The 16,182-nt window shown below is 52.7% G+C and overlaps 3 protein-coding genes across 3 annotated transcripts in view; 1 reads left to right on the plus strand and 2 right to left on the minus strand.

Annotated features, from left to right (window-relative positions):
* Window positions 1-9: 9 nt before the first annotated feature.
* MUTYH (mutY DNA glycosylase) lies at window positions 10-4,731 on the minus strand. The gene is made up of 14 exons (XM_036388336.1): window positions 4,596-4,731; window positions 3,818-3,857; window positions 3,462-3,535; window positions 3,286-3,327; window positions 3,118-3,189; window positions 2,800-2,913; window positions 2,443-2,540; window positions 2,035-2,179; window positions 1,874-1,949; window positions 1,614-1,799; window positions 1,286-1,431; window positions 931-1,083; window positions 781-831; window positions 10-560 (listed from the first exon to the last, which is right to left on the minus strand). Exons 3-14 carry the CDS (start codon window positions 3,516-3,518, stop codon window positions 456-458), a joined length of 1,245 nt encoding a protein of 414 aa, XP_036244229.1. The 5' UTR covers window positions 3,519-3,535; window positions 3,818-3,857; window positions 4,596-4,731; the 3' UTR covers window positions 10-455.
* An 800-nt stretch (window positions 4,732-5,531) lies between these two features.
* TOE1 (target of EGR1, exonuclease) lies at window positions 5,532-10,217 on the plus strand. Its single transcript, XM_036387754.2, has 7 exons — window positions 5,532-5,645; window positions 5,728-5,768; window positions 5,879-5,975; window positions 6,133-6,291; window positions 6,565-6,824; window positions 8,126-8,300; window positions 9,285-10,217. Exons 1-7 carry the CDS (start codon window positions 5,532-5,534, stop codon window positions 10,068-10,070), a joined length of 1,632 nt encoding a protein of 543 aa, XP_036243647.1. The 3' UTR covers window positions 10,071-10,217.
* A 360-nt stretch (window positions 10,218-10,577) lies between these two features.
* The window catches only part of TESK2 (testis associated actin remodelling kinase 2), a 76,242-nt gene continuing 70,637 nt past the window's right edge, over window positions 10,578-16,182 (minus strand). The window contains exon 11 of the mRNA XM_036387752.2: window positions 10,578-15,374. Within this exon, the coding sequence (XP_036243645.1) occupies window positions 14,362-15,374 (1,013 nt within the window). The 3' untranslated portion in view covers window positions 10,578-14,361. The remainder of the gene's footprint in view (window positions 15,375-16,182) is intronic.

A 16,182-nucleotide genomic window follows, 5' to 3' on the forward strand; every position in this document is an offset into this window, starting at 1 on the left:
GACAGTCACTTAAAAAACCCACACACTTGAGATTTATTTTCAGGTACAGTAAAAACAAGGGAGGGTACAGCAGCATCCCCAGTCACTGACAGGGGCATGAGATGCAGGCAGGGGACAGGGCTGCAGGAGCCATGTGGCCACAGCCTTCCCACTGCTGGAGAGAAAGCCCTGCTGCCCTGAGTCCACAGTGCCAAAGTGGTGGCAGTACAGGGCCAAATAGCCCAGGAGGGCTCCAGCCAAGGAGGGAGGGCAGGTCTGGCTCCACAATTAATCCAGGACCAGTGGCCCCATCCAGGCACAATGCCCACGGGGGAGGCAAGGGAAAGGAAGAATGAGAGACCATTGTAGAGCCATGTCCTGGGCTTGCTATGGCACAGGGCCAGCGCTGCCACGCCCTGGGCAGGACTGACCCCAGCGAGGGGCTCTGGGCTCTCACACGAGGAAGGTCGGTGCCCTCACGGGGCCGTCGGTGCCCGGAGAAAGGCACGGAGGGAGAGCTGTGTCCCAGGGCGGGGGCTGCCTGCTCCCGGTGCCTTGGCCCCCCGCTTCCGCTTGGAGCCCTGCAGGAGACACAGCAGGGCTCAACCAGACCCCAAGGGCCCCCACGGGCTCCAGGGATCCCTCTGGGGACAGGACACCCGGGGGCAGTGCCAGTCAGGGGATGGCCACAGGCTGGGGATGCTCCTTGGCCTCATCCCAAACTCCCGGGTGCCTTCAGCACAGCACACCAGAGGCTGTCCCAGAGCACTGGGGCCCCAGGCACCCTGGAGCACTGCTCACCTTGACAGGCCTGCTCTCCTTCCTGCGCTGCTTCTCGTGAGCTTTCAGCACCTGAAGGAAGAACAAGAGAGCCCAGAGAAGTTGAGGGGATGCCAGGGGTTTTTCCCAGATAACTGAGGGAAGGGAGGAAAGGCCCAAGTGCCCCCATACCTTCTTCATGGCTGTGGACACGGCTGAGGCATGGAACTCATCCTCTGTCACCCAGCGGGATGGGGACAAGGCAGGGTCCAGGGTGACATCCCCATCTAGGTGCAGGGAGTAGACCACATAAGTCTGGTGGATGTGGGAGAAGATGTGGATGACCTGTGAGGGGATGGAAAGACACATGAGACAGGCAACTGGCAGGCAATGGGGGATGCAAAGTGCACTGAGCCTGCCAGGGTCCTGAGCAGTGGGGCAGAGCTTGGGAGGGGTGACAGCGGGGAAGGGACACCTTTCTCCTGTGTGCTACATCCCCATGGCTGAGCACAGGGGACTCACTGCATCCCTCCACCTCCAGGCTCACCTCTCCAATAAACTGCAGGCCTTTTGCTGCCATGGGCCGCCCCATCCAGGCCTGGAGGTGATCAGCCAGCTCCTCCCTCTCCTTCTCCTCCTGCAGATCTTGAGCCAGTGGGACACTTGGGAACTCCCAGAGTCCAGCCAGGAGACCTGGGAAGGAGGCATGACAGAAACGTGAGGCAGCAAAGGACACATCCAGGGACACTGAGCCTCATCACAGCCCCGAAGGGCTCCTTTCCCTACCCCAGCAACCAAAGCCTCTCCCTCTATCCCTCATGCAGGTGGGAAGGGGCTGTGTGGTGCCTTCATCCCCCCCTTCCCAGCCCCATTACCCGAGCTGGGTCTCTGCACAATGAGGTATTCTGGGGCCCCGTGGCAGCCCCTCCTCTCCAGCACACACGTGGCTGTTCGCATCGCCCGCGGCGGCTTCTTCGCTGCTTTCCGGGGAAAGTTGGTCACCCCCAGGCTGCTGTCCCACGGCTCTGTGGCTGGGGGGCACAGGGGACAGTCCCCAACATCTGCAAACACCAGTGTAACAGTTGCTGCAGGGCTCAGACCTGGAGCTTCAACAGCCATCTCCCCACATGCTTACCACAGTCCTCAACATCGGGCACTGGGGGGGCTTTTCCAAACAGCTTCTGAGAGGCGAAGGCCAGCTCCTTCTCCACCTGCAAGGGCAAACAGAAGTGAGGACAGGCTCATCCACCAGCCTACATTGTCCCAGGCATGGCAAACCCTCGGGGCCACACTTACTCTGCGCCATGCTTGGCAGTGCTGCTTCACCGGGCATTCCCCACACAGTGGGGACTTGGGCACACACACAGTTGCCCCCAGCTCCATCAAGGCTTGGTTAAAATCCCCTGGGCGACTCCTGTCCACCAGGACATTGGCCATGTCCCTGGAGAAAGGGCAGTGAGAGGCATGGGGATCTCTGAGAAGAGCATGCCAGGATTTTTGCCTGCCTCCTGCCTGTTGGAGGGAAGCTCCCAGGTAGGCACAGGCAGCACAGCTCCTTTCACTACTGCTCCGAGCAGCACCAACTACCCAAGAGTTTCCATACTCCACACCTGCCTCCCTTCACAGGCTCAGCTCCCCAAGGCTCCTGGGTGATGCTGCCTTTAGTCACACTCAGCACAGCTCCAGGACAGAGCACTCCCTTACCAGAGCCAGTCGATGACAGCTGGGCTGCTGGAGTCGGCACCGACACATCGCAGGCGGCACAGGACCCGGATCACGTTCCCATCCACAACTCCCGTAGCCTGGCACCAGGAGCTGGCATTACCATGCTGGAATGTGCTCCAGACAAAGAAGGGAGCTGGGATGCTCCCAGGATGGAGAGGGACACACACAAGGCCAACCCACAGGTCAAGCTGGGTGGGAGCTTTGATGCACCCCAAAGTGGGGGGAGAGCCAAGCACAACCCTGGGGATCCCTTGGCTTGTGAGACTCAGCAGCAGGAGCTGTCAGGAGTGGGGCTGGGCAGCGAGGGGAGAGGTGCCCACTGTCAGCAGCTCTCACCTGTCCGTACGAGATGGACGCGATGGCTCCCGCCGTGTATCGGCCCACCCCCGGCAGCAGCTTCTGCAGCTCCTCAGCTGTCCTGGGCATCTGACCAGCCAGCTCGGACACCACCTGGCAGGGAAGGGGCCAAGCTCAGGGAAGCAGCTGGGGTGGACGTGTGCAAGGAACCCATTTTGCCCATGGGAAGATGGGATCCCAGCCTCTGCAGCCTTGTGCCAGCAGCACAGCCCCAGCGAGGCAGGGCAGACATGAGCCAGCACCAGCCCTGCAGCCACACAGGGCTTTAGAAATGCCCCTTCCCCCCCAGTCCAGCACCTTCCTTGCTGCTTCCTGCAGACGCTTCCCTCTGGAGTAGTAGCCAAGCCCAGCCCACAGCTCATTCACCTCCTGCTCAGAGAGACACAGCAGGGTGTTAATGGAGAGTGTTAATGTTAATCTTTCTGCCACAGGGCAGGGAGAGCACCGAATCCCAGCGATCCTCACCTCCAGGGACGCCTCTGCCAGAGCCTGCAGTGTTGGCCACTTCTGCGGGACAGAGGGAAAGGGACAAGTCAGGGACAAGCAGAGTTCTGCCACTGGGGATCTGCCACAGGCAGGGGGCAGCTGCTCCCTCCAAAAGGGACAGGCTGTGGGCACAGGACTGTGTAAGGAGCAGTCACCTGCATCCAGCGGGTGTAGTAGTCGATCACCGTAGCCACCTGTGTCTGCTGGAGCATGATCTCAGACACCCACACTGCAGGGAGCAGGGCAGGGCTCACAGCACAGGCACCAACGCCACCCACACCTTGTGCTGTGGCCACGTTAGCACTGGCTACAAACCCCGCACAGCATCCGGCTCATGGGACACCCTCCCACCCCTCACCTTCCCCACAGGGGCTCCCCCAGGCCCAAGGTGGGTTCTTCAAACCCCCAGTGCCTTGCAAGGGGATCAGTGGCTCTCGTGTCCACTTCAGGCAGTTTGTTCCAAGGATGGCACACGAAGCCACACCTCACAGAGCCAGCCCCTGCTCCTCACCTGCATATCCCCGTCTGTCGGCATCCGGCTCCGCCGCTGCCTGCAAGGGAAAAAAGATGAAGCGTGAGGAAGAAGGTGACACAGACCCCACTGCAGAGGGGACCTGCGTGTAAAATACAACAATCCATGGTGTGTTTGGAACACTACAATGGAATCTGAAAGTAAAAAAAAAAATTCCCCCAAGCACTCAGAAGTTCTGAGTTTGGGTTAATCAAGTGACAGCTAAAACAACTTCTTGCTGATGAAATCCCACATGGAGAGTTACCTAGGAGGCTAAAAATCCCATACCTGAGCCTGCTTGCAATTAGAGGCAGATGTAAATCCCACAGAGGGGCTGTGCAGTTCCCACCATTCAGATGTTGCTGTAAAGCTGATGCCCACCCTCAGCACCACAATGACTCTCTGAGCACAGAACAGGCAGGAGCTCTAAAAAAACTCCAGCAGGCTTAAAACAAATGCATGGGAAACCTTCTCCATGCAGCACTCGCTGCTTCAGAGTATCATAAAGGCAGGAACAAAACAGGATTGAAACACAGCTAGACTAACCTCGCCAGAGATAAGTACTCGTCTTGAAGGTTACATATGAGAAGCGTGCCCTGCTTTTGCTCTTCATACCTGGTTCCAGACCACCCACCACAACACAGCCACGACCACCTGGGAGCACTTCCATGCGGGTGGGAATGCACGACATAAGGAAGAACACCACGGTCACATCAGCCAGGCTCCCTTAAGGCAGAGTAAGTAGTTCCCCACCCCTGCTTCCGATGTCTCCCCTTACCAGCGCCCTCCAGGGAAGGTCCCGCTTGCATCGATCGTACCAGGCGAGCAGATTCCGGCGCAGGGCCTCGACCTCAGCGGGGTCGCTGAAGAGATGCCGGGCGGGCGGCGGAGCGGGCGCTGCAGCCGGGGCCCCTGCCAGGAGAGCGGCGCGGGGTCAGCGCACGGCGGGAGACGGCGAAGGGCTGCGGGGCTCAACCGCAGCAGAGGCGGAAGCCCGACCAAGCCGCTGCCGGGTGGACCCGCACCGAGTACCGGGCTTTACGCGGACCCAGCAAGCACCGGAGAGAACACGCCACGCTCCCCCAGCCCTCCCGCTGCCGGGCACCTCCGCGGGGCGATGCGCGCCTCCTGCTCCGCCCCCGGGGCGGGGCCGCGCTCCCGCCGCTCCGCCGGAGCGCCCCGGCCGCCGCCACCGCCGCCGCCGCCCGGCCCCGCGCGGGGCTCATGGCCCAGCCGCTCCCGCCGCCGCGCGCGCTTTCCCGGGAAAATCTGTCCCGCCCCACCATCGCGCGGCGGCCAATCAGAGCGGGGGGTCCCGCCCACCGCCGCCTACCAGCCAATCGAAGGGAAGCGCGCGGGGCGGGCTCGTACCCGCCCTCCCCCGGAAAGCAGGCGTGAGGGGCGGGGCCTCCCGGCGCGCTGGAGCCAATCAGCAAGCCGGGAGCAAAAGGAGCCCGCCCCTGCTCCCGCCGGTCCGAGCGTCCGCTCAGGAAGGACCCAAAGGAGCTGTTCAAGCTAAACGCCTGTTGACTTAATTCCAAATTTCGGTTGGAAACGGATTTTGAGAACGGTAAAAAACCCCACCGGGGCCGGCAGAAGCTGGGCCGGCCGCGAGGGCGGGCGGCGCTGGGCGCGGAGCGGGCACGGTGTGCGGGGCCCGCGGCGGGCAGGCGGCGGGCAGGCGGGGCGGCGGAGGCCCCGTGCGGGCGCGGCCATGGCGGGCCCGGCGCGGGTGCCGGTGGTGGACGTGCAGAGCGACAACCTGGCGGAGCTGTGGCCGTCCATGGTGCTGGCGCTGCGCTCCGCCACCTTCGTGGCCGTGGACACGGTGAGACCGGGTGGGGGCAGCGGCGGCGGGGAGGGGCGCGGCCGGTCCCGCGGAGCCACTGACAGTGTCTGTCTCCCCGCAGGAGCTGAGCGGCCTCGGCGCCAGGAAGTTGCTGCTGAGCCCGTGAGTGCCCGGTGGGGCGGGGGGTGCGTTTCTCGGTACCGGCTGCGCGGTGCCCTCTCCCCGGAGTACCGGCAGGCCGGAGCCGTCATGGCCCGTTCTCCCGTCACCAGGTGCATCGAGGAGCGCTACAAGGCCGTCTGCAGCGCCGCCAGGACGCGCTCTGTCCTGTCCCTCGGCGTCGCCTGTTTCAAGCAGCTCCCGGAGAAGGTGCGTGCGCGAACCGTGGGGCGGCCGTTTTGTCTTGGTCGGTCCCAGGAGACGGGGACGCGCTGGGAGATTGAATTCCCCCGTGGAAGTCCACCGGCTTTTTTGGCAGCTCCCCCTGACAGGTGTCCCTGGGTTCTTTGCCCCTCTCCTTGCGCAGTCCGAGAACACGTACCTGTGCCAGATCTACAACCTCACGCTGCTCTGCACCGAGGATTATGTGGTCGAGCCCCAGTCAGTGCAGTTCCTGGTGCAGCACGGCTTCGACTTCAACAAGCAGTATTCCCAGGGGATCCCTTACCACAAGGGCAACGACAAGGTACAAACTTACTCCCTCTCAGACACCTCAGCCTGCTCTGCTCCACGTTTCTGGGAGTGTGCTGGCTTCCCCTGCTCCTGCGTGAGGGTGGGCACACCCTGGGCTCCTGCCTGCCGCATTGTCCCTTTCATCTCCCTGCCGCTTTAAACGCACTCATTGCAGTTGCTTTTCCAAACATTTGTGCCTCTGTTCAGAGTCAGTCACAGCTCCTGCCACAGGCTCTGAGGGCTCTCCAGAGTGCCCAGGCTCACTGACTGATCCTCCCTTGTGCAGGGCAACGAGAGCCAGAGCCTGAGCGTTCGGACGCTGTTCCTGGAGCTCATCCGAGCCAAGAAGCCACTCATCCTCCATAACGGCCTGATCGACCTGGTGTTCCTGTACCAGTGCTTCTATGCCCACCTCCCGGAGAGCCTGGGCACCTTCACCGCCGACCTCTCCGAGATGTTCCCGGCGGGAATATACGACACCAAGTACGCCTCGGAGTTTGAGACTCGCTTTGTAGCCTCCTACTTGGAGTACGCCTACAAGAAGTGGTGAGCAGCACACTGGTACTCAGAGCTTACAGTCACACACAGTCAGTGTGTGTTTGTTTTTCCAGCAAGGGGGCTGTGTCCTTTCACTGTCCCACTGACTGAAGGTGCTTTTCAGGTGACTCTGCCCTATGCTTTTTCTGTTTCTAGAATGGGTTTGTTTTTCAATAGGCCTTACCTGTTTGGTGGGCAGCAGCTGAAAGAGAACTTCAGAACTGGTGTCAGTAGAAGACTGACCACAGTGGCCTGATCTGAGATCTAATTTTGTCACTGCCTGGCTCTGGTCCAGCAGTGCCACAGGGTCATGGCAGGACATCACACAGAAAAGAAACCAGGGCTGTCCTGCAGGTCTCCTGATTATAATTCTACTTTGTGGGGGACACTGCAGTTAAAGGATGGATGCTCCCTGCAGTCCTTGACACTGACCAGCTCTGTCACATGTCCTGCACACAAGATGCCCATGGCCCACTCTGACTCCCATCACTTCTTTCCAAGCAAGGGTTGTGCTCTTGTTCAGGACACACATCTGTGCTTTGCAGTCTGGCCCCACATTCTGCAGGCCCCACACAATCTAAACAAGCCCCTGGCCCCTGATAAAGCCCCTGGGATCTCTATAAAGTTCAAGTCATGCTCTGTTTTGAGGAGAAATGGTACTTTTTGTGACTGTTTTATCTCAGGAAATGCCAGTTTGACAGGTCTGAAAACATTCAAGATGGCTGTTCTCAAAACATGAGAGTGCTTTGTTTTGACAAGATAAAAATAACTTTCTAAGCTGACGTCTTAAATGTTTTAAGCCCAGTTCTTGTTAGGTAGAGCCTTCCAAAGGTTTTGACCTTTTAACCAGCTCTTGGAACAAAACAGAGATCAGATTTTTTTTCATTAAATGAAAACCCTTTCCTTGTTGCCTGCATTGCCCAGGTTCAACCTGCCTGGGTGGTGACTGCTGGACAGTCTGCACAGTACCTCATTTTGGGGCATCTTTTCCTTGTCCATTACCATTATGAAGACAAACACATATCTTAGTGCCCTTTATAGTTAAAAAAACAAACTGCATCCCCTTCTCCTGTAACTTCAACAGAGATGCTGCTTTCCCTTCCTCTATGTCAGCATAAGAAAAAAACCCTTTGAATCAGCATAGAAACAACTACATACTGAAGCTGCTTTCCTGGAATTGAATTCCTTTCCAGCATCTGGGGCTGGAGCTCAGGAGCAGGAAAGTCACGGAGTTGAGAGTTGGTGGAGGGCAGTGTTTGCTCCGTGCCCTGGTCCCATCCCACAGTAACTGTGTGCTCCTCTTGTTGCAGCAAGCGAGAGAACCGCAAGCTGCGGGAGTCGAGCGGGCAGCACCTCACGGTGGAGTTCTGCAATTACCCCGCCAACATGTCCCGCTACATCGACTACCGCTGCTGCTCTCTGGAGGAAGACAGCCACAGCAGTGCTGCAGGGGGCAACAAGGTGCCTGTCTGTGAGAAGTTTTCAGTAAGTAACACAATTCCCCACTCCCTTCCTGACTCCATGGAAAGGGGCACACGTGGCCCGAGCCAGAAGTTGTAGGAAAGCATCTGGCAACTCCCCCTCACCTGCTTCAGAGTACAAGGAACATTTTCAGGCTTCATGTGGCTTCATGGCAGACAGGGCAATAGTGTGCTCTGCTTGGAGGTGGGGAATCCTACAGGCTTCATTAGGAAGATTCCAACAGAGTCTATGGCTCTAAACAGTGGGACAGTATGAGATACAGTATCCCGTGCTGTCCTGGGGAGGCTGCAAGTTCTGCCTTAGTTTGGCTTGTCCTACAAGAGAGAAGAGAAGTGCCACCTCTACCCTTCCCTTTACCTTCATTAGATATAAAAATTATTACCTGTTTGCAGCTTCTGGCACTGTAGCACAGGGTGGTCCACAAGAGCTCATCCTAGTGCAGCTACAGCAGCAAAGAGCCCATCTGGTCAGATCATAGCTGGCTTCAGGTGCTTCATGGAGAAAAGGAGCTCTCCCACATGTTGTACATTCTGTCACAAAACATAAGTTAGGGAAATCTCTGGAAGTTTCTAAGGACAGAGATTAAAAAACCACTCCAGGTCCCTGTTCCAGTGCTTGACCACTACATGAAAAATGTTTTCTAGTCATAATTTCCCCTGTTGCCAGGTTTCCTCTCCCTGTGCTCTCACAAGAATTTAGCTCCATCTTGCCCATAACCTCTGCTGTAGGTACCTGCAGACACCAACTAGATATCCCCCTCCCCTTAGCCTTGTCTTCTCCAGGTAGAACAAACCCACCTTCCTTGGCCTCTGCCCATATGCTGTGTGCTGCACCAGTACAGTGTGGCAGCACCTTTCCTGTGTGCTGGACACTGTTCCTGCTCCAGCCTCGCAGTGGAAGGGAATAATTAGCTCCACTCCATGTTATGGTGATTGTTGTCTTAACCAGTAGGATGGAGGCTACAGACCCCTCTCTCTTTCTTGCTAGGCCTATGGGTGGTGTCCAAAAGGTGTGAAGTGTCCAGATTCTCATAACATTGACCTCATCATTGACGAGGACGACAAGCTTTGGGAGAAGCGCAAGAAACGGAAGCACAGATGGAAGCATCGGAAGAACGTGAAAGTGCTCGCAACGGCATTCCAGCAGGAAAGCTCAGGGGACAACATGGAGCAAGCTCAGAATGGGGAGGAAGGACCACCACGGAAACAGAGCTGCTATGAGCCTGCAGCTGCCACAGAGCTGGCAGAGATCGCACCCAACGGGGAGGGCAGGCCACTGGAGGAGATCTCCATGGACATGGAAACAGAGGTCAGCTCAGACACCAGCACACAATGGGAAGAGAATCTGGGGGGCACTGAAAGAACTGACCAGGGAGCAGCTGCCCAGAGCCCTTCTGCCAGGGGAAATGCCTCTGACAGTGACCAAGCAGAGAAGAAGTCCAGGGCTGGGTTGTCACCCAGTCACCCAGCCGCCCGTGAGACTGAAGCAGCAGGTGCTGCAGGAAAGGAGAAGGAAGCCCACGGCCCTCCTTCACAGGGGGGCACACACCGAGCTGGCTTTGATGCGTTCATGACTGGCTATATCATGGCTTACGTCTGGATGCTCAAGCAAGGGAAAAACACAGACCCCAGTGCAGGGCCCTGGTTGCCAGACTGCCATAATAAACTGTACCTCAGTGGGAAATCAGTGCCACTGCAAATAGTGAAGAGCTTGTTTTCTAAATCTTCCAAAGCTCACAGCGAGAAGATAAAGTTGGCCTGGGACAGTGCATAGAGCTACACCACTCACTAAACTGTGCTTTTTTTGTCTCCTCCAAGTTTTGGAGTTCTTTCTTCCATCAAGAACTTGCCAAAAAGGGAACAGTTTTCATATTCTTATTTGTGTTTTTACATCTGACCCATTAAATTGCTCTCAGTTGGAGTTGCCCGTGTTCCTTAGTGGCATGCAGGGATGTGAAGGCAGGGATGAGGCTGAAGGGAGGGAAGTGCACCTTTGGTTAGAGCATGCACAGATGAGACCTTTGCCCCTACAGGGGAGAAGGGAAGGAGAAAATTCCTCAAAAAAAAAAATCCTTGAGTCTCATGGATTCAATAGTGGAACTCTTCAGTGAGATGCAGGAAAGAAATAACATTTACTGAGGATGAGTTTTCCTTGGGTATAACTCAGCACTGAGTAATAGCAAATACAATCTCAATCCAGGTATTAATGGCATTTCTATTTTAAGTACGCATTCGAGCCAGCTTTTTTAACTTAAAGCAGTTATCCTCTTAATCACAAGACTCAGGCCTTGATTTCATTTTTATTTTGAAAGCAAGTTGGGAAAGTTTACAAAACCTGACCAAGAAAAAAATTATCAAAATATTTAAGTGGATTCATCTTTGGTTACTTCTTATTGCAGTTCCAATAAAACATACACCATTTCTTATAGTTCAAAAAAGTCAGAAGGTCAATCAACATAAAAACAAGACGTGCTTTCTTTACATATTCATAAATATCTGCAATATTAGAAAAGTTGTTTCGCAAAGATTTCTTTTCTGGCAGTGTTAACTTACTATTATACACAGGCTACAAACTTCTTCCTAAGCCTTTAATTACAAGTTCAGCTATTTACAGACTGCAAAATATTAAGACGTAAAACTCCTTCATAAATACGAAAATAGATCATCTCGCAAAGATCTTTATACTTAATCAAATATCTGGCTGCCCCTCCTCCCAAAAAAAAAAGGTTATTTGTTTTGCATAGAAATGTAGTGACATGCAATATAAACAATAGCATTAAGTGCAAACAGGAATTATTCAAGTGTCTTTAGTTGTACTGGCAAAAAATACCAACGTTCTGTTACACATAATACATCAATGCCTCTCCAACAAGTACAAGTCTGCTACAGCCCCTTGGCTGTGCTGCTTTTGAGGGGCAGCAATTCACATGCATTCTCCTGGCTGCGTTTTATCAACCTGCAACCACAACAAAAATAGCTTATAACAGACATTTAATTGAACTCAACAGAGATTTAAAGTGAATTAAAAACATATTTGATCTCTTCAGGGAGATGTGTAGCAATGTGTAGAAAGTACTTTAAAAGAGCAAGAACTGCTCCTGTAAAGTCAAAATTATGGTAAAATCCAATCACGATAAAACTTTGTCACATCACTATAAAACAAGGGAGTTTGCTGACCACATGTTCAAATTCACGTTTATCAGCAGCTGTCAGAAAACGGCCCTCTGTAGAAAAGCAACCTCAGTAGGCACAAAACCTAGGAATTACTAGGTGCTGCCTAGATTCAGCTTTATGCAGCCAAAGGGATGAGATGTTTTGACTTCCAACTGCATCCTTGGAAACACTGGGTTTCAGCAACCACTTTGCAATTTTTAAAATGACCTTTTACTCCAGTTTCATACACATGCCTCTTCCCATGCAGACCAATCCAGGAAAGGCCTGAGCTGCTACTCCTTGGCATTTCTGTTTCTGACATCTCCACCTCAGTACCAAGAGCCAGAAATGTTGATAGCTGTGCCCAGTGCATGTCAGTTGGTTGTGCTTAGAGCGGACATTTAAGAAAATAAAATTTTAGCTCTGCTGCTTTGTAAGAGCTGTTCAGGGCAGGGAAATGTCATAAAGACAGCAGTGTAAGAGAACAGTGAGGTCACTGCAGTGGGTGCCCTGGGGTACCCCAAGCTGACTGCTCAAGCTTTGCAGTCAGTGTCAGGGAGGGCTCCATGATGAGGTGTCAGCACTGACAGGCAGGGCTCACTCAGGGGAGCCCCAGGGCAGCCAGAGGTGTGCGTGTGCTCTCCGGTCAGGCTGCTGGGCAGCTTCCCTCAGCCTGGTGATCCAAAAGTAAACTACTCGTTATTGCTTCTTTGTCTGAAGTCACACACCTAAATGCATCTTGTGACAACAGAAGCTGGTGCTGATGGTTTCCCTCCCAGAAGATATAGTTGTAGCAAAGATAAAAAGATTTAAAAATAAAAAAAAAGCAAGCAGGCACCAGGCAGGCAACTGAGTTCTAGTGTTTCTCTGTCCCCAAAGTTACACACACACACAGTGGCAGCCATACAGGCTGCTCTGCACTCTGCAGACACAATACAGAGACAGAGACTACTCTGCAGATCAGCACCTTCAAGAGGCAGAGAGGTGTGGGCCAAAAGGGGTGATCTTAGTGAGCACAGGCATTTTCTCTTTTGAGCTGTGAACAGCTGCCTAATCTGGCATGGACTGTATTAAATAACTCAGCAACACTGGGCTTCTCCTTTCATTCATAACAGCCACTGCAAAGGGAGAAGTGCCCAGGTTAACACACTTCACTAGAGGAAGTCACAGCTGTAACTCATAGAATAGCTACCTACACCTCAGGAAAAATACACATCCCAGCCAAGAAAGAACTAAGGCTTTCTCCATCCTTTCTTTGAGATGGGAGAAGAGTAGAAATAGTCTGGCTTCCATCAGAGACTAGCTTACAGTACCCAGCCTTAGAAGAGAGCAGGAAGAGTGTTAACAGGCTACCTGGATGAAAATCTGGACTCTGCTGCGTCACCATCTGCTCAGCAGGTGTGCAATGTTTACCTCACTTAGGAATGATAATATAGGTTAAAAAACCCCCGTAAAATAAAATTTTAAAAATCCCATGTTTTTTGGGATGATGATAGTGAAAAAGGGCAGGATTTTGCACAAATGTCACAGAATGAGCTGGGATTGCTGATGATGGTTCCAGCAAGCAGAATTAAAGCTCATGTTGCTGCTTCTTTCACAGGTACCCACTGGTCAAGGGAAGTAAAAAAAAAAAAAAAAAGGTAAAAAGGTCATCCTATTCAGTGACAGGAGAAACCAATAAAGACAGCAGCTTCTTTCTGTAGAGGAAACAAAAAGTCAATGTAGGACAAGCTAATTTTCTTCAGTTTGACAATTCAAAGCCTTCCCATGAGCTGTCCTTTCCAAGAACACTTGTGGGGCTACAACACTGCTGGCAACTTCCCCTGAGCAGGAGATTCCTGTCCTCTGTCAAGCAGGCTAGTGAGGAACCATCATTACTGCAGTGAAATCAGTGAGGTGGGATGTTGAACCAGAGAAGGAGGTGAATGTGACCCTTCTAGCTTAGTGATAATAGTCAATTGTGATGTAGCTACTGTATTTAACTATTCTGCAGAAACAGATCATGATGTCCACTCAGCTCTTCAGAGATAAGGGCCCACCCCCTGCCAAAAGCTCAGTACAGCTGGTACTTTCAGAAGCAGTTTCTTCAGAAGCCCAGAAATGGCAATGCCTGGAATATGCTTCTCTGTGCCCTGGGCAAATCTTCCTCCACATTTGGGCTGAGGTACATAAAGAGCTGTACAAGGAAGCAAGCTTCCCTGCACAAATGTATTAAACATCATTACTAAATCCTAAGGGAAAATGAACCACCAGGGAACAGATTCTTCTTGTTAATCACAAAGTACTTGTCATGTGACTCAGTCTGCAGATTGTGACCAGCATGAGGGGTTTTGTTTTTGCTGCTTTTGAAAGAAGAGCTTGTTTAATGCTACAACAGCATTCAAAGCAGCTCTGGGACTAGAGAGCATTCCTATCTGCTCAACATAGTTCGGAAAGACTTCTGTGCCTGTTTCTGAAACACAGGCTCTGACTCAGGTGCACTGATGCAGAATGTTAATGAAAAACATGCAGTGGCTTAGAGCAGATGTTCATTTAGAGGAAGAGGGAAAAATCTAAGGGTCATTCTTTCCACTTTACATGGAGCTTAAGACCTTAAATGCCCCATGCTGGAAATCCAGGTCAAACTGTTTAATGGTGCCTGCTCTGGCTGCTGCCTCCAGGAAGGGCTGTGGGACCCACATGGCCATTCTGGCTGGAGTAGTTCCCCCTCCTAATTCAAATCAGGAAAGGGAATAAGCACAATTTGAAATAAGGTTTTATAAAATGATCAGTCTCTTCAGACAATGTCTGCAGCTTTCTGTCCTACAGCCAGCTTATTGAGTCTCTTTCAGATGTGAAGCCCAGCACTGCAGAAAAGCTTAGTTTAAGCAACTGGGAACAACTCAAGGACACGTTCAGTTTAAGCCCTCTCTTCATATGTCACAAGCTGACTTTGTGCTGCCACTTGCTGAGATGTTGGAGGAGGTCTGAGACAACAGGGCAGGACTGTCCCCATCCTGCTCCCTGAAGGGCCATGCCTCTCTCTTCAGCTCGGTGGGAGGACTAACACTGAACAGAGGCTTTGCAGGCTCTAACAGCGTAATTTTCAGTAGGTCATCTTCTACCTCCATCTCTTCAGAAGGGAGACAACCTGCAAACACTTGTGGGGAGCCACGTCCCTCAGAGTTCACTGAATTCTCAACTGGGAGCTTTTTGTAAGATAGCGGCCTGGACTGGGCCAGCACTAATGGTTGATCACATGCTGGATCTCCACATGTGTTCTCAACAGGGCAAAACCCATTTTCCTCCTGGGCCACTGGCCCATCTGAACAGTCCATATCCTCTTCTTGTCCTGGTGCAAGAAGAAACTCTGTTCTGTGAGGCTTGGCGTGAAAGGGGGGAATCTCTGACACACCATATTTAGTGCTACTCAAGAGTTTTTGCCGAACCTCTGCACCTAACTGGGCCGGGTCACACCTGCCAACAGTTGAAGACAGTCCCCCAAACAGGCCATATTCCTTGTGTGGTAATTCAGGAGAGAGTGGAAGTGATCTGCATCTCCTCCCAGGAAGAAGGGAAAGGTCTTGCCAGTCTGTGCTGTACGCCTGCCGGAACTGGGACTGGCTGGCTTTCAGGCCTCCACCCGCCTCTGGAGAATGCAAGTCAAACACGAGGGAAATCACAGACTTGCTTGGCATGTCAAAGAATTTGATCTTTCCCCCCTTGAGGTCCTCCCGGGCACTGAAGGGGTTAACTTTCCGGCCTAACCCTTTGCTTGGTGTGTAGTAGGGGTCCTGCACGTTGATCTTCCTGGAAGGTTTGCGAGAGAAGATATCCGACTGGCTGCGGGACAACCAGATGTTGCGACGCGGACGGGGGGACTTGGGCGGGATCTTATCATCCAAGGAACTCAAACGTTTTACTCCTGGTCCTTTGTCAATTGATCCTGAGTAGAAAAAGAGAAACACTCTTAGCTTAAAGAAGCTCTGTATAGCTGTGCACCTGCTCACTCAAAGAGCCTTCATGACCACTGTAAAGAAAAAAAGCTGTGTTTCTGATATTCCAAACTGTGTTCCATAAGCACATGTCTGCTCCTTTTTTTATAAGTTCCTGCACAAACACAAGCACACCATTCTCTTCTCTTTTCCTCAGTGTATTTAGGGCCCCTGCAAACCTCCTTGCTGCCAGTACACTGCCACAGCAGAGATGGCACAGGGTGGTGTTGGAGAAGAACAATTTGCATGTTTCTAGATTTATCATCCTGGCTTCCAGCAGAGGTTGCCCAGGGTCTGTTGGTGCTACTGACCACAAAAGAGAACCAGTACAAAACACAGTTGCCAAAGAAATTGGCACTTTTTCACCCTGATGGGAAATGTCTAAGACAAAAAAAGTCTCCCCTTGTACCATGCAGATTTTAAATCATTCTATCCCAGCCTTCTTTCAGTACATTATCCAATACAAAACTGGAGATACATGAGAGTCTGACCCTAATGAATAGGAGTTTAAAAGTTTTACATAGGCCTGTGTGTTTTCACTCACTGCACACACACACATTTATAAATAAAAGCTGTATCACTAGATTAGGAAGAGAAACCAGTAGATGTTAACTCCCCAAGTGTTTGGAACATGGATCTGTCATGGGGCTCTCAAGGTGCCTCTGAAGAGCCATGTTAGAAAGCAATAACAAATGGGTATAAGAAGTGATATCTCCTTTTGACTAACATTTCCAGAATAAGCACATGGGTTTTCACTTT

This window comes from Molothrus ater, chromosome 9 (genome assembly GCF_012460135.2).
Source record: "Molothrus ater isolate BHLD 08-10-18 breed brown headed cowbird chromosome 9, BPBGC_Mater_1.1, whole genome shotgun sequence".
NCBI classification, from domain to species: domain Eukaryota; kingdom Metazoa; phylum Chordata; class Aves; order Passeriformes; family Icteridae; genus Molothrus; species Molothrus ater.

What these genes read in the sequence shown, in the direction of transcription:
- MUTYH (XM_036388336.1), bottom strand. Translation starts at nt 3,518, where the DNA reads ATGCTCCAGCAGACACAGGTGGCTACGGTGATCGACTACTACACCCGC. An exon ending in ACTGCCAAGCATGGCGCAGA is followed by an intron (nt 1,950 to 2,034) that starts GTAAGTGTGGCC and finishes TTGCCCTTGCAG; the next exon opens with GTGGAGAAGGAGCTGGCCTT. An exon ending in GCCCGATGTTGAGGACTGTG is followed by an intron (nt 1,800 to 1,873) that starts GTAAGCATGTGG and finishes TGGTGTTTGCAG; the next exon opens with ATGTTGGGGACTGTCCCCTG.
- TOE1 (XM_036387754.2), top strand. Translation starts at nt 5,532, where the DNA reads ATGGCGGGCCCGGCGCGGGTGCCGGTGGTGGACGTGCAGAGCGACAAC. An exon ending in CCTTCGTGGCCGTGGACACG is followed by an intron (nt 5,646 to 5,727) that starts GTGAGACCGGGT and finishes GTCTCCCCGCAG; the next exon opens with GAGCTGAGCGGCCTCGGCGC. An exon ending in GAGTACGCCTACAAGAAGTG is followed by an intron (nt 6,825 to 8,125) that starts GTGAGCAGCACA and finishes CTCTTGTTGCAG; the next exon opens with CAAGCGAGAGAACCGCAAGC.